We start from the raw sequence: 17,966 nt of genomic DNA, 5'->3' as shown, positions 1-17,966 counted from the left end.
CGAAAAACGAAATAATATGTCTGTTTCCTGCTACGATACTTAGCCTAAATTTTTATGACCATTTTGGCTAAAGCACCGTTAAATTGTTTCCCCATTAACTCAGTGTAAAATGTTTTTTGAAAAATAAAATAATTTTCCCACCCACCTACCTATCCTATGTTTTTCTTGCTGATAGTAGGAAACAAGACTAGAATAAAATGATATTTATTTCCATAGACAATCTCGAGTACATATACACATGGTGACCCATGAAACATTTTGAGCTAAAAAAGCAAAAGAAATGGTTTTATATACGATTTAAACAATCATTGTAGTTCTTTGCCTTGATTTAGGAATCAGATGACGTTATTGACACAACAAAACATGGTTAAAGAAGCCAGAAATACTATACTCTTGTAAATGTCGATTGGTTTGTTACTTTGTATATATGATTTTATTTACTTTATTTTTGTTGTTGTGTATGTCTGTTTTCCTTGTCTGGTCTTTGTCCCTGGATTACATTCTTTTTATTACCGCTATAACCTTGGTTCCCTTGATTACTCTGTCATAAAGGACGGTTATAGTTTCACAAGGTGAGAGTTAAATAAATTTACCCATCTCAAACAATGCTTGAAGTTCCATCCTACTCTTTCGGTACATTTTAACAAGATGAAGGTTCGAGTTTGACACCATCTTGTTCATTCTTTATGAAGGTTCAAGTTTGATACCATCCTACTTACCCTTTATGAAGCTTCCGGTACATTTAACAATAGGAAGAATAAGGTTTGACACCATCCGACTCATCCTTTTGTTCTATTTTGACAATATGAATGTTTGTGTTTGACACCATCTTGTTCATCCTTTATGAAGGTTCGAGTTCGACACCATCCTACTCATTCTTTCCATTTTAACAATATGAAGGTTCGGGTTTGACACCACTCTACTTATCATTTATGAAATTCGGGTAGAATACCATCCTACTCATCCGGTACATTTTAACAATATGAAAGTACGGGTTTGACACCACCCTACTTATCCTTTATGAAGGTTCGAAAATGAATATTTGGATTTTACACCATCTATTTCATCATTTATGAAGATTCGGGTTTGATACCATCTACTCATTCTTAAGAATATTCGGATTTGACACAATCTATTTCATCCTTTATGAAGATTCGGGTTTGATACCATCCTAGTCATTCTTTAGAACGTTCGGGTTTGACACCATCTATTTTATCCTTTATGAAGATTCGGTTTTTTATTCCATCCTACTCATTCGTTCTATTTTGACAATATGAAGGTCTGGGTTTGATACCATCCTACCAATTCTTTATGAAGTTTCGTGTTTGACATCATTCTATTCATACCTTCTTTTGCGGCATAATGAAAGTTTCACACCACAAGAAGTTTCGGTTTTGACACCGATCTGAAGGTTTGGGTTAGACACCGGTCTAAAGGTTTAGGTTTGACATCACCCACCTGAAGGTTTGGATTTGACACCTCCTGAAGGTTCGGTTTGACAACACCTGAAGTTTCTGGTTTGACACCAGTCTGAAGGTTCGGGTTTGACAACACATGAAGTTTCTGGTTTGACACCATTCTGAAGGTTCAGGTTTGACACCTTGTGAAGGTCCGGGTTTGACACCAGTTTGAAGGTTCGGGTTTCACACCACCTGAGAATTTGAGTTTGATACCATCTGAAGGTTCGGGTTTGACACCACCTGAAGGTTCGGGTTGGACACCACCTTGCCTATCCTTTCTTTTAAAAAGTAATCAAGGGAACCAAGGTTATACCGGTAATCAAAAGAATGTAATCCAGGGACAAAGACCAGACATTAAAAACAGACATACACAACAAACAACACAAAGTAACTAAAATCATACATACAAAGTAACAAAAGTAAATGAGCAATCCGGACTCCACTAAAAACTGGGAGCGTGGACCAGGTCCACCGGTAGGGTAAGCGTCCTCTGCCGAGTTGCTCATAAATAGTCAAGTCCGGGGTAGACAAACGAGGAAAGGAAAACTATGACCCGTTGAATAAATCAGTTTTCATGGTGCTGATGGATACACCATAACGATCCACGAGTTCATGATGACGACCATAAAACTTCTGTAGTGATGACTTCAATCTTGTAGCAACATAACCCTGTTCCAGAAGCCTATTTGTTAGAGTGCTAGCGCGATACAAAAAGTCTGCGCAGTTTCGGCAAGCTCTTGCATAACGTATGAGTTGTGATATGAACACTCCATACGAAGGAGCTGAAGGGATGTTGCCACAGATGAAAGGAAAGTTGACAATTCTGAATGAAAAGTCATCACGTTTATCGTAAAGTTTGGTCAATAGTTTTCCTTTGCCATCGATTTCTAAGTGTAGGTCAAGATATGAGGCTGACTTTACAGTGTCTGTAGTATCCTTTATCTCAAGTTCTTTTGGGTATATCCGATGTATCAAATCCCCGAAATTCGGATTGTTTAAAGATAATACGTCATCTATATAGCGGAAGCATTGCAATTATTTGTAAATTATTCTTTTCATAAATTGTCTTAATTGCAATATGACTGAAAAGGAAAGAACAGGAAAAACAAATTTAAAGCTTTAATTAATTGACACCACCTGAATTAATGTTCATTTAATTTATATGATTTAAATTCCTGTTTATATGCTTTTATTATGTAAGAATTTGTTTCTTGGTACAATTAGAAAAGGTTTCAGATGTAGATGTTTATCACTACAAAAGAAAAATCATTTATAAGCCCAGTGCTAAGGAAATTATGTTTTTTTTTAAATACTATCTCTCTAAACGCAAAAAAATGTTTAAAAAAGTCTTTGCAGCGAATTTCTATTTTCCTTTTACTTAAGAATAATCAAGGGAACCAAGGTTATAGCGGTAATCAAAAGAATGTAATCCAGGGATCAGGACCAGACATGGACACACACAACAAAGAACATGAAATAACCAAAATAATACATACAAAGTAACAAAAATGAACAACTCGGACTGTACTAAAAACTGGGAGCATGGAACAGGTGAACCAGTAGGGTAAAAGTCCTCTGCTTTTCTAGAAACACCCGCCGAATTGCTCATAAAAAGTCCAGTCCGGGGTAGACGAAAGAGGAAAGGGAAACTATGACACGCTGAACAAATCAGTTTTCATGGTGCAGATGGATACAACGTTACGGTCCACGAGTTCATGATGACGACCACAAAACTTCTGTAATAATGACATCAATTTTGGAGTAACATAACCCTGTTCCAGAAGCCTAATTGTAAGATGTCTAGCGCGATACAAAAAGGCTGCTTATTTACGGCAAGCTCTGGTATAACGTATGAGTTGTGATATGAAAACTCCATACGCAGGTGCTGAATGGATGTTGCCACAGACGAAATGAAATTTGACAATACAGAATGAAAGGTCCCCGCGTTTGTCGTATAGTTTTGTCAATAGTTTTCCTTAACCATCGATTTCTCTAAGTGTAAGTTAATATTTGAGGCTGGCTTGATAGCGTCTGTTGTATCCTTTATCTCAAGGTCTTTTGGGGTAGATGTATCAAATCCCCGAAACTAGGATTGTTTAATGATAATATGTCATCTGTATAGCGGAAACTGAGATAAAAGGATCTAACCAAACGATGTTCATTCTTTTGAATCAGATCAGATATAAAGTCAGCCTCATAAGAGTGAAGGAATCTTAAGAGAAATTCCAAGGAGTAAAGGTTCTTCAAAATGTCAAAGCGGTCTTTACAGGCCATCGTGAAGATCACAAAGCAGACATGCTGTCCGTACATAATTACATTTAAATACAAAAAATAGAAGATGACAACGTTAAAGATCTATCAAGGGAACGAACCAAGGGAAAAGCAAATGAGTAACTCAGACTCCACTAAAAACTGGGAGCATGGACCAGGTAGGGTAACCGTCCTCTGCTTTTCTAGAAACACCTGCCGAGTTGCTCATTAAAGATCAAGTCCGGGTGGACGAAAGAGGACAGGAAAACTTTTACACGATGAACAAGTAACAGACTACGATATCGTTTGGTTATCATATTACCAACACTCCGTTGATAGAATTAAGTAACAGATTATTAAGATCTTATGTTTTTTCGCTTTAGACTGGTACTGGTAATAATACAAAAATCATCTTAATATAAGTTGTGTTTCATATACATCTGTTGTTTCATAAGTGTGTCAGTATAAATACAAAATTACCAATCATATGATGAATACGTGTTTCAAGGAGTAATATTTCTTCAGCAACATTGAAATAAAATATATAAGAAGATATAAATCCAAAAATTACTTGAAAACAATAAGCACTTAAACCAAAACTATCGAAATAAGACGTCAGTTCCACCACTAAGAGGGTCTACCATTACAGTACAAAGATTGGAGTCTCCGTGTTTTCGGTATTTTGAAATTTGTATTTCTGCAAATTTGGATAAATATGATAGATAAAATATAATATGATTCGGGGTCAGACAAGTCTGATTACTGGGTTGGTGAATACCCTTTGGGACCTTTGGTCCACCATCAGTGGCATCGACCCGGTGGTTAAATACAAAAATTCAAATCAAATATATTCCGAAGTTCAATATGTTTTACACACGTTACACAAGAAGTAACCTCTCATCAGCAGCAAAGATATTTGTACTATGTAATGATGCACGTGTTTCTCTTTTTACATTTGTATTATCGTTAATTTCAGTAAATGTTTAACGTGTACTTATTTGTAATTATAATTTCTTTTTTCTGTATTTCAACGATTTTCTACTTTCATTTATATTTTAAAAAGATGTCTCTAATTCCTTCATTTCATTCAGAAAAAAGCCGAATCAAAACATTTTTCAATTTTTTTTATTACACACAACACATACAAAATGTGATCATAAAATAGAAATAATTACAATGTAAGCGACTCTATGCTTGGAAGCACCACTATCTATCTACAACATTTAAACCAAGGTGCTGGCCGTCTCTCTTGGTACAATATGCTGATTAAATATCGAAAATAAACCACAGACATTGTTGAATCGAAAGTTATGTCACAGTTTGTCTTCGGTATTAAAGCTAGATTCATAGACTTATTGCTTTTATGTACATGTAAAATCATTTTTCATTCGTAATGTATCATAACTTTTTCTAATTTTTGATTTAAACAAAAATAGTGATCATCTTTTTCAGCTGAAAAAAATCCTGACATTCAAATTAGAAAATGGAATAAAATACAAAACTATACAGAAACTCGTGTTTAATTAGCTTATTCAATTATAATTAAGCTGTTTATTCATTTGTTAAGGAATGCTCGCCGACATAAATATTAGTGTTTGGGATTTCTATTATTTAATAAATTAACTAGTCACAACCAAACAATATCACAATTCTTAACACGCGAAATGAAATAAACCTTAGTATTATTTTCTTTTAAGTATTGCCTATGAATGTTGAATGGTAAGTTAGGGTAAACCAATTTGATGTAATTTTTCAATAATTTTAAAATTATTCGTCTGTTTTATGAAAAAGTTGCCTTTCCCGAAGATACTAGCTCTATAGTAAAATTATCAGCAAATTACTAATATGGCACATTTGTTTAAAAAGCACTATCAGTAAAATTATAAACGCAATAATTATGTGAAATGGCAGTAATTTGAGTATAACTTTATTTTTATTGCATTCTTTATCTATTCAACATACTAGTTTAAATCGCATTTTTATAATGCGTATATTTAAATTTTCTTATTCTAACCCTATCTATGAAATAAAAATGCCTATGTAAATTTTGTTTTCCTGTAAGTATTTTTAGTTTGAGTATTCTATCCAATAAATTTTGTTAGGAAATCTATATATATATATACCCTGAAATATTGAGCAAGACGGCAAATACAAAACCATTCAATAAAAATCCTGACTCTCACATCTATCACATTCCATTCCCGAATGCCTATAATCTGACAATGAAATGGACAACAAATCTGACTAATATTTACAGAATATTTCTCCATGTTTTACATTTTTGTATAGCCGTATTATCCCGTTTTACCCTGAAAGTATCGTTTAAATGCAATATGATATCGATTGATTAAAAAACCAACATATTTTCCTGTTTGTACTGTCTTACTGATTGATTTATTGATTATTGGGGTTTAACGCCCGAGCAGCATTAAACCCATATAATAAATCAATCAGTAAGCAGGAAAATGTGTTGGTTTTTTAATCAATGGTTATTATATTGTATTTACTACTTTAAATTCCAGTTGATTGACAATTATACAATTAAATGATTATCTCATCATTGCAAAAGTGTATTTGTGACAATTCATATATGTATAAATATCTCTTGTATATTCTTTCACAGATTTTTTTAAATGCATTTAATTAAATGAAGTCTGTATATGAAAACATACTCTTAAAATACTGTCAGCTTCTAAGCATACTAAATTTCACAACATATTGAACACTTAACAAAGACCTTGATATCAATAAATGCATTAATATATTACAAAGCACAAACTATGAACATGGTCCAGATGAAAGTAAAATGTTTCCTCTTGTGACTAATGGTAGTCATAAGTAAAAAAAACATCCGATAATATTCCAAAATAATTTGATAAAACGCCATTTTTCACATAAAAACAATAAAAGCTTCATAAACAAACCAATTATATCTGTATTTAAATTATGGTAACAAATCTCGTATCAATGGAATATATCATATTTAATTTTCATCTGGCCAGAGTATGGTGAGTTATGAGGTATACATGTATAAAAATAATATAATCAAAACATATAACATTAGGAAAAACATAACTAGAAAATGATAGATGATTTACCTTGAGTATAAATGGTGCATCACATTTGAACAGAGCCCTGAATATTTCTAAAATACAGCTTCCCTTCCTAAATGTTTTTGCAAAGGAACAAAAAATACCGTACCGAATTTTGAATTTCTTCAACTGCACGTGGTTTAACTCCAGTAAACAGCTAATTACAAAGCGAGTAAGGTAAACTAGGCGTAATAGTCCCGACTTAATGAACTGTATGTATTTCAATGAACATTTTTCTGAATAGAGAAGAACAGACGTGAAATATAATGAGTAAATTATTAAAATGTCAATTTAACATGCACAAAATTTTACATCATTACTTAATATTACAAAGATGCTGCACATGGAAGCTATAGATATTATTATACAGGAACTTGGTCCCTAATCTTACAACACTACAATAGACTGACCAAAATTTTAAAACATTTCAAATAACAACAGTAAACAATACAGATTGCATGTTTGGAAAAACGAAGTTGCCAATAACAGTCAAGACTGGTAATAGTGCATACTTTCGCAGAACATGATTTATCGAAACCTGCTCATTTCACGGGCGTTAAAATGTCATACTGTTATGTTTTTTGATAGGCTTCCCAAGCAGTTTTGAAAAACAAGTTCTGCGAAATTTTTCACGGGAGTATTGAAAATAGTAAAGGATAATCCTATCGATTATTGTATCATTAGCATCTAAAGTATCTTTGCATTGTATTTTTTTAAAAGAAGATACATGAAAGAAATCAAGTTTGATCAGTAATTTAAATAATAAAATAGAATCATGCAGCGAATCAATTTTATTCATCTTAAGAACAAACAAAAATATTACAAGTAACCAAATTTACATAATTACTGCCTATAACCAACGAACACTGAGATTATTTTATTGTTCACTATTTTTCCAAGATTGTCATTAAGGTATCAGTATCAAATTACACCAAATTTCAAATTCATTTCTTCAATCAAATTAAATTTACAACTGATATAAGTATTTTACAATACTTTTATACTTGCATAATCAATTGTTGCTTTCCTGAAAGTTTACAGATGGTTTTGTGGTTATTTCGCTAATTTTCATAAACTATTTCATCGCATATAGGATTTCATTTAAGAAATTCTGATGGAATGTTTACATGGACAGTCCATGGGGATAAAGGTTTATCGACTAAAACATACAAAAATTACGTAACTTTCAAAACAACATGTACAGAAAACGTTTAACCAATACTATTCAAAATAATATTCGGAAATCATTCGCTTTAAAATAACAATGATACAATAGGTCAAAATAACTTCCTCCTTCGAAATGTCTTCTTCTGTGAGTTCTCTGACCTTATGTTTTTCTTGGAACACGTTTGATATCCAGAAATTGAAATGTTTTTATTGTAAATGTTAAGAACAAAAGGCTGTTTAAGACATTTTTCCCGATTACTGCTTGCTTTCATCTGTCACTCCTTTACTTTCTTCCTTTGGAGACTCGGGTTTCTCTTTCCCTTCTGGCTTTGCCTCTTCAGCCTCCTCTATCTATTTTTAAGAATGTGAATTGAAATATAACTTAGTGCAAGGTTTGCTTACTAGGGCAGTATTTTAAAACCAAAATGTTCAGTGTACAATAGCGGTCAAAAAATGGAAATATTAAACAAAAAATCAGGGCATTAGTGAGTCTCTGTGAAATTATGAAATACAAGAATACATTTGTACGTTTTTTCTATTGTAGAAAGGGAAGTGCGGACTAAATGATAATAAACATATTGTGTTCAGAAAGACAATATATATATATCTTCTTACGGAATTATTAAAAATTGGAGTCCAGAATAGACCATTGAAATAAATTCTAAATTAGAAAAATTGCGAGTAATGCTCACTAACTTGATACCTTTACTAACCCATTTGATAATATGCACCTTTGATCACCAAATTGATTCCGATCAAAATCTTAAAGCTGAATTAGCTGTCATTTTCGTAATTTTTTGTTTCTGTTGGAATATGCGTTAACTTTGAATTATTTCTACTAAATTGCACTTTTCCTGTATAATTTCATTTGATATCCACAAATAAAATGCATTAAATACATGAAGCAGGTGTCTATATATTTATTGCCTTACAAGACAAAAAATCGACCTAGATAAATTCGTATGCATGTGACTTCTGGTGACCTTAATCCGCGCATGTGCTATAAGGGTCGCTTCTTTAGTGACAAATATGATTGCAAAGCGAAAGTGGTTATTTAACGGCAAGGAAGACCGACGGATTCAATCCGTAAAAGGTAAAAGTTCGAAAATAATGCAAGATTCCATTTGAATTTACGTATTGTGATATAATGTGGCTCAAATATGTCATTATTTTTTTTGAAAACTAATCAGGAAATAGATGAAGTGAAATGAAAACAAGACACGTGCTCACCTGGGTATCCGTTATGGCTATTTTTTTTTACCGAGATTAAAGTATTTTTAACCCAGCTGTATGACCTGTCGACAATCTCCGGAAGTAATGGCGAAAAATAATTAGACCAGAGCTATTGATCTTCTCTAATTAAAAAAACGTAATCACAATATTCTATAGGTATTATTGACATTTATTGCTTCAACTGCCTTTCTACAAATTTATTTCATTGAATCAGCAAATTTCAGTAGAATCAAAACTGAACAAATTTGGCAGCTAATGCAGCTTTAAACAAGAAGTGCATAATGGGAACATGTAATCAAGACTCTGTGAAATTTTCAAACAATTCCATTCAGTGGTATACTTTTTTTTATGTTTTTCGAGAGGGTTACACAGTTTACAAGCTAATCTTCACTGAGCCCCTCACACACCAAACTATTACTGATAAAACACACACAAATAAACTAAAGCTGTTCTGACAATATCAAAGCACTTAAAATCAAATTTGGAACATTAAAAACTGTGAACATTAAGAATTCTCTTTTATGATACTCTTTTCAGAAGTCTTTAGGTTCTTCTTTATATCGATTTCGAATGTGTTAGTAGTGGCTTGATTACGTAAATGTTTGGGTAACTTATTACACAGGACAGACTCAGAATATATGAATGATTTTCTGAAAAGTTCAGTTTTAATTTTGGGGATTATCAAGTTTCCTTGTTCAGTATTTCTGAAGGAATAAGGTATATTTCCTGAAATATAATTAAACTTTACTGATATGTTACTTGGTGCATCCCATTGAATTTGATTTATAGATTTATAGGTATTTGTGATATTAAATCCTTGCTTCTTCTTTCAAATTTCTAATTGTTTGAACAAGGGTTCTAATAGAGATAAGGCTTCTGCATCTAGAATGAGGCCCTTTTTGAATTTTAATAATTTTGTATAGACCTTCAGAGTCAAACCTCCATACAATACAACAGTATTCAATTATTGGAAGAATGTACCCATTAAAGAAAGTTTTTTTTTTCTAATTTCATTGTTCAGATCTTTATTTGCTAGGATATACTATCGTGATAAAATATTAGAGCATATATGATCAACATGAAATTTCCAGCTTAGAGTATCATCAATATTAACATCCAGTAGTTTTTTTTACAGGATGAAAATTTAAAAGCATTATCATCAGCTAATAAAGAGGGTATATCAACATTTGTCAGTATTTGTCTAGTTCCAATAATAATATATTTTGTCTTGTTAGCATTTATAAGCATACAATTATTACTACACTCATTTTCAACTTGTCTTAGCATGTCCTGTTGAATATTTTTATCAGATTTATGTAAAGTGGTATCATCAACATGCATATCAACATATCTATCGGGGTAGTAATGGGTAAGAGATGGGTCCCCCATGTCCCAAAATTTACAAATGACAAAGTTGATGTTTTGCTTTGTGAACCCCCCAAATTGATTCGAAGCAAATTTGAAATAGAAGTGCACATTGCGAACATGTCATTTAAGATTCTGAGAAAGCTTTATTAAATTCCATCCAGGGATATACAAAGAGATGGGTCTCCCCACGTCCCAACATTCACAAATGACAAAGTCCATGTTTTGTTATGTGTGATCCCCAAATTGATTCGGAGCAAAATCTAAAATAAGAGATGCAAAATGGTAACATATCATAAAGATTCTGTGAAAGTTTCAATTAGGTTCCATACAGTGGTATATGAAGAGTAACGGATGCCCCCGACTTTGTGTAACGGAAGAGAGGAAGGAAGAAAATCCTTCTATAAGTTTACGTTATCTTCCCTGTATCAATTTGATCCGATGGAGCAGTGTAGCGAATAGAGTCGTCACATTCTGAGACGTTGTATAATATTGATTTGTTGTGACATGCATCATTAAATTGATCCTCTATCCTACATAATAACACCTAGATGAACTGTCCCGTACTACCATACATCGTGTACTAAGTTACAGCCCTAGATTAATCCTACGAGGAGGAATGACCCGGCCAGCGAAAGCTATATTTTTATATAGCCTAGCTGACCGAGTGGTCTAGGGCGCTGGATTAAGTGCAGGCGGTGTTGCCATAGATGTCACAGCGGTACGAGTTCGATGGGAATTTGGGAATTTTTCAGACCCTTTTATAAGTTTACGTTATCTTCCCTGTATCAATTTGATCCGATGGAGCAGTGTAGCGAATAGAGTCGTCACATTCTGAGACGTTGTATATATATATATATATATATATACCAGCCATTATGCGGGTGGGATTATAATAACAAAATTAAATGCAGTACATTTACAAGTGTTTTAGTTTATATCATCAGATATATTAAAAGACCTATTGACAAAAGTGTACACAAATGATAATCAACATACATCTTTTGTTGGTGTTGCTGGCTTTTCTTCTTTGTCCTCTGGCTCTTTCTCTTCCATCACTTCTCCAGCTCTGTAAAGGGCCAAAGTTTAATTAAAAGATATTTTTTGAAGTACTTTTAATGTATTTCATGTGTCTTGAAGACGACCTTTTTTCTGAATCCAATACGTTACTGGATTTAATGATAACGGAAATAGCTTGAAGGGACTCTTAACTGATGATATCTTTGCTACGATACTTAGTTTTTGTCTAATATGCAGGGGTTTCAAACAAAAAGTTTACTGTCCACTGTTTTAATTGTAAATACAATAGGCATAAACTTTCACGGAAGCAGGTTTTTTATGGCTTGAATTTAAGTTTAGCCAATTTCAAGGCAATTTGTGTATCTGACTTATTAATCAACGATTTTGATGCAAGACGCCGAATATTGTATTTTACATACTCGACAGCCTCTTGATCAGCCTCTGTTCCTTCCTGGTCCTTGTCACCCAGTAGCGGCACTTTTTTATCTCTAAAATATACAATCAATTTTAGAAATGTTAAAATGTAATCTTATCACCAGACATCATTAGTTATTTGACAACATCAATACAACAAAATACCCATACAAGATAAGCATTTAATTGTATTTACAAACATTTAATAAATGAAAGTTTCGGGAGACAAAGAGAATAAAAGGAGAAAAAATATGGTTAATAAAATTCAAAACATGAAGCAATCGCCAGAGAATACTGCATTTTTATTCTACTGAAAATAATGAAAGGCATGCAGGACAAAACATTGTGGTCAATCTGTATTTTTGTGTGAAACTCGTGAATATTCTATACTTTTTGAGAAATAAAAATGACGTTTTACTTTCTTCATTGTCTATATTTGTACTTTGTTGGGAGTAAATTAGAATAAGAGTAATCAAGGGAACCAAGGTTATAGCGGTAATCAAAAGAATGCAATCCAGGGAGAAAAACCAGACATGGAAGACAGACATACACAACAAAGAACATAAAGTAACTAAAAATCATACATACAAAGTCACAAAAGCAAATGAGCAACTCGGACTCCACTAAGAAATGGGAGCATGGAACGGAAGGGTAAGCGTCCTCTGCTTTTCTAGAAACACCCGCCGAGTTGCTCATAAAAAGTCAAGTCTGGGGTAGACAAACGAGGAAAGTATGAACTGTTGAATAAATCAGTTTTCATGGTGCAGATGGATACACCATAACGATCCACGAGTTCATGATGACGACCATAAAACTTCTGTAGTGATGAAATCAATCTTGTAGCAACATAACCCTGTTCCAGAAGCCTATTTGTTAGAGTTCTAGTGCGATACGAAAAGTCTGCGTAGTGTCGGCAAGCTCTGGTATAACGTATGAGTTGTGATATGAACACTCCATACGCAGGTGCTGAAGGGATGTTGCCACAGATGAAAGGAAAATTGACAATTCTGAATGAAATGTCATCACGTTTGTCGTAAAGTTTGGTCAATAGTTTTTCTTTTACCATCGATTTCTAAGTGTAGGTCAAGATATGAGGCTGACCTTACAGTGTCTGTAGTATCCCTTATCTCAAGTTCTTTGGGGTAGGAAAGGCATAGTTTTATTACTACATGAAAGGAGTCATACAATCGCATGCAAAAAAGAACTAATACATTGGTTATAAAGAAATCACTTGAGTTTATAAAATGATTAAGAAGGTTTGTATAGCACTTTACCATAGGAATGCAATATTATTTGACATCTTTGTAGAATAGTTGAATTAAAAATTTCGTTTAGGTGTTTATGATTAATGAATGTGTAAGAGATGTCAAGCCTTTATTCATGCAATATATTGAATTACAAAGCTAAAGAAGCTAATGCTTTTGACGAAACAAACAAATGTTTGACTACTGAATAGGTTCAATCATAATCCCGACTTAAAAACATTATATATCGTTGTTTTTTTTTTTAAAAAAAAAAAAGGGTACACCTAGATATAAATATATAGTTCTTGGTAGAGATTCCTCATACTTTGTAAGAAATAATTCCAAATCATCTTCCAAATATACACAGGAAGATGTTTACAAAATGCTGGAATTTTTAATCGACAACATATTTGTCCAGTGTGGTGGACGTGTTTTTCCACAAACGGTCGGCATTCCAATAAGAAACAAATTGTGCTCCTTTACTTGCTGACCTATTCCTTCACTCTTATGAGGCAGACTTTATAGCTGATCTGATCAGAAAGAAAGAATGACGTTTGGCTAGATCCTTTAATTTCAGTTTCCGCTATATAGATGACGTATTATCTTTAAACAATCCTAATTTCGGGGATTTGATACATCGCATCTACCCCAAAGAACTTGAGATAAAAGATACTACAGACACTGTAAAGTCAGCCTCATATCTTGACCTACACTTAGAAATCGATGGAAAAGGAAAACTATTGACCAAACTTTACGACAAACGTGATGACTTGTCAGAATTGTCAACTTTCCTTTCATCTGTGGCAACATTCCTTCTGCGTATGGAGTGTTCATATCACAACTCATACGTTATGCCAGAGCTTGCCGAAACTGCGCAGACTTTTTGTATCGCGCTAGTACTCTAACAAATAGGCTTCTGGAACAGGGTTATGTTGCTACAAGATTGAAGTCATCACTACAGAAGTTTCATGGTCGTCATCATGAACTCGTGGATCGTTATGGTGTATCCATCAACACCATGAAAACTGATTTATTCAACGGGTCATAGTTTTCATTTCCTCGTTTGTCTACCCCGGACTTGATTTTTTATGAGTTTTTATAGGTGTTTCTGGAAAAGCCGAGAACGCTTACTCTACCGGTGCACCTGGTCCATGCTCCCATTTTTTAGTGGAGTCCGAGTTGCTCATTTACTTTTGTTACTTTGTATGTATGATTTTAGTTACTTTATGTTCTTTGTTGTGTATGTCTGTTTTCCATGTCTGGTCTTTGTCCCGGGAATACATTCTTTTGATTACCGCTATAAACTTGGTTCCCTTGATTACTCTTTCGCCCATGGGAACATGGCAGTGCACCGTAATCAAAGAGTTTGACAGGGTAAATCTTAGATTCACAGCACTATTCATGGCTGTTTTCGTACTAATTGTCCAGAAAATATTTTTAAATAAAGTCATGTTTAAACTGTTTATTCACAGCAAACAATTTGAAACCTATAGTAGTGACAGTCAGAAAGGCAACCCAAATATAATTTGTACATCTTAAAGGTAGTTTAAGGGCACACACTGAGCTCCTTCTATTCATATTCTAGGCATATTCTTAAATAAAATTATTTTTAGAAATGCTTTCATTTTGGCAAACTTTGTCTCAATGAAAGCAAACTTTGTCTCTCCATACACTAACACAGGGGTGGGGAGGGGTTAACTGTTGGAAGACTATTGATAACTCGTGCAGTTCATACTAACATGTTAATGAAAGAACTTGTTAGTCATGCATAAATACAATGCAAGTCTATAAGGAATTTCCGTGTTGTACAAATAATTTGTCGATCAAAAATAAATGAAAAAATGTACGATATATTTTGGCTAAAGGAAAATGCGAAATCAAATTGGCTTTGCCTCCACCAGGTAATGTATGCTTTGCATGGTTATGTAAGTGCTAGACGTTTCATCACTCTGTGCACATGTCTGCAAATTTCATGCTATTAGTAAAAAGTGTAACTGTCATTCCTTGCGGCTTACGCGTCAGGAATATCTTTGAAGTCCAGTTTCTTTTTTGCGGATTTTGTTTCATCCGTTACTGTTGATTTCACTGGCACAGTTGAGTTTTCAGATTGTTTTTGGTCCTGGCTTGAGGGTTGCTCTTCATTTTTTTCTGCCTTGTTTACGTCTTTTTCAGTTTCTTTGGTTTCCTTTGCGGTCTTATTCGTTAGTTTCTTCATCTCAATTTGTTTTCCATCAGCCTTTTGTGGAGTTGTTTCGGTCTTATTTTCAGTCTTTTCTTTTGGTTTAGCATCTTCTTCAGATCTGTGTTGTATTTTCCCATTTTCTGATTTCGTTTTTTTTGTATCCGATTCAGATTTGATGTCGCCTTTATTTCCATCTGCATGTTCTGGTGTAGTATTCTTTTTATCACTATTGTTTTTCTGTGTATCGTTTTCATCTGGTTTGTTTTTAACAACATTATTCAGATCTTTCACTCCATTTTGGTTTGGTTCTTTCTTTTTTGTCGCCTTCCTAATTTACAAGTATGATAGTGGTTTATTCTAATAGTTACAATTGGACTCTTTGTTCAAATGAACTTGTTACGTTCATTCAATTTTCTTTTTGCGAATAGTATAACTAGACGAACTAACGTTGGACGTCAACCAAATAGAATATATTGACAAAACAAATATATTGACAAAACAATATCCGAAGTATCAAAATAAAAGTAGAATTCTGACATCAGAATCCATAGACAATGTCAAAACATATTGGAAAACAGGAAACAGAACCGACTCGTATACACAATGCAGACAACAGAATAAAACACAATTACTTGAACAAGAAGTACTTAAAATATTTCTTGTTACAATCAGCGAGGTTTTTCACAAAATAAGGCTTACTAAGGAGGTTTTTAACGTCCTTGACTACCCTGTCGGGTCTCGCGCGGACGGTATAAGGCTTTTTTACTTCCTCGTATTAAATAAGCATAACTCCCCTATTTTTTTTATTTAATCATTGGTGAATAAGACAAGATCACGGATCATGGAAAGTAGGATTTCAACAGAAAATGAGTGAAATTCATATCGATTGACATCTGTATGATTAGGTGATTTTCGACCTTAACTTTAAACTTACCCATCAGCATCTCCCTCCTCTATGATCTTCTCCTTACTTCTGGTTTCCATGGAACCAGTTCTACCAACCTTCTCCTTGATGCACATGAAAACTCCGCATTGCCTTTTGTAGTAGCACGTGACGTCAATCACAATAAACAGGATGATTACGATGATGATGATGATGGCGATGATGAGCCCAAGAGGAACACTATCGGCTACAAAAGTAGACATTGCCTGGTACAATAACGAATCGTTATATTTTGCTACTTTTGTAAGTAAATGCAACTCATATGAAAAGGATAAGCATATTAATTTGGTATGAAATTATTTAACCATTTTTTTCTTAAAAGGAATAAAGAAACATACGCAAAAACTTATTAGTCTTACGAAAAGTTACATTGTCGCAGAAATTATAATCTATTGGCATCATTACAATAGATCTCAAAGATGGCATTAAAAGTCATGTAAATAATAATAAACCGAAAACTTGCTTTGATGTAATAATATAAGACTGTCTTCTGTCTATTGAAAATATTACTTACCTGGTTAGTACTTTGCAAATGCATGCAAACAATATGCATAAAATGCACAACATCGAAAAAATTCTAAAATATATACAAACAACAATGACAAACAACACGAATAATTTGTAAATATCAAAGACAATAGATGCATAATTCAAAATGCAACACAAAACTGAGAGTGAAAACATTAAAATTGAAAATAAAATGACAGTTGAAAAAGTTTAAAAAAGAAACATGATTTTTTCAGCAGTTTTTCTCTCTCCTATTTGCAATTATTTTCAGATTTTGACGTTAAACTAAGCCTGTAAGATGTGGTATATTTTCATTGATGACAGAAAGTTATCTAAGAACGTTTTTTTCTTCATTTTTGTTTCCGCAAAGTTTTTATATGGACAATTAACATCATGCCAAAACATGTTCTGTTATACATTCATAATGAGTTTAAATGTATCAATGTTATGAAATGTCAGAAAACAACATTAAAACATGCCAGGGAAATAATCAAATAGATGCTAACTTCATGACAAATAAATAAACTGTGAAGCTCTGAAAGGCAAATATCTGCCAAGGTGAAGCCGTGTAATTTTATTCAAGGCATGGGTCTAGCCTAGTTCTATCTGCACACAATTGAGCCTTAAGAAGCAAATGACCAAAGCCGAGACTACCAAAGCTAACCATGTACAGACTTATTGGAAGTTAACGTTCAAAATAACTAACTCAGCTTTGAAATACTCATTTCACCATGTTTTTTCACAATACTGATAACCATATAGTAGGTAACCAACTATAAAATAAATGTAATCAAATTTCTTTCAAAATGAACAAAGCTTGCTTATTTTAAAATGTTTTAAAAATGTTAAATATAAGTAATAAGTATTTCAATAACTGAAAAGCCAAGCAATCACGTTCCAAACTGAAGAGCGAGCTGCAAAAATGTTATAAACCCATGACCTATAAGGTTAAGCTTACAATGATGTTTTCATAGCGCAGTCAAATTAAGAAAGCACGGGCTGATAATTTAGAGTGAAATTTTTGTTTTCTTGTTCGGCAGTTCTTTGAATGTTCTCATTAACATAACTTGATACATTTGTGAAAAAGAA

General features: G+C 33.3%; 1 protein-coding gene across 6 annotated transcripts in view; it reads right to left on the bottom strand.

Moving 5' to 3' along the window:
• Positions 1-7,575: 7,575 nt before the first annotated feature.
• Positions 7,576-17,966, bottom strand: part of LOC148616203 (neural cell adhesion molecule 1-like) — a 75,984-nt gene continuing 65,593 nt past the window's right edge. For 3 of the 6 annotated variants that reach the window (XM_088583009.1, XM_088583011.1, XM_088583010.1), the window contains 5 exons: positions 16,362-16,557; positions 15,261-15,755; positions 12,007-12,075; positions 11,567-11,636; positions 7,576-8,320 (listed from right to left, as the gene is read on the bottom strand). In XM_088583009.1, coding sequence (XP_088439135.1) covers positions 8,225-8,320; positions 11,567-11,636; positions 12,007-12,075; positions 15,261-15,755; positions 16,362-16,557 — 926 coding nt within the window. In that variant the 3' untranslated portion in view covers positions 7,576-8,224. The remainder of the gene's footprint in view (positions 8,321-11,566; positions 11,637-12,006; positions 12,076-15,260; positions 15,756-16,361; positions 16,558-17,966) is intronic. The other 3 variants (XM_088583012.1, XM_088583014.1, XM_088583013.1) reach the window with 2 other exon arrangements.

Source organism: Perna viridis, chromosome 5, assembly GCF_037379345.1.
Source record: "Perna viridis isolate PV_CMFRI_1.1 ecotype Kerala chromosome 5, ASM3737934v1, whole genome shotgun sequence".
Lineage (NCBI taxonomy): Eukaryota > Metazoa > Mollusca > Bivalvia > Mytilida > Mytilidae > Perna > Perna viridis.
The sequence above is the reverse complement of the archived record's forward strand: the minus strand, read 5'-3'. Positions and strand labels throughout refer to the sequence as shown.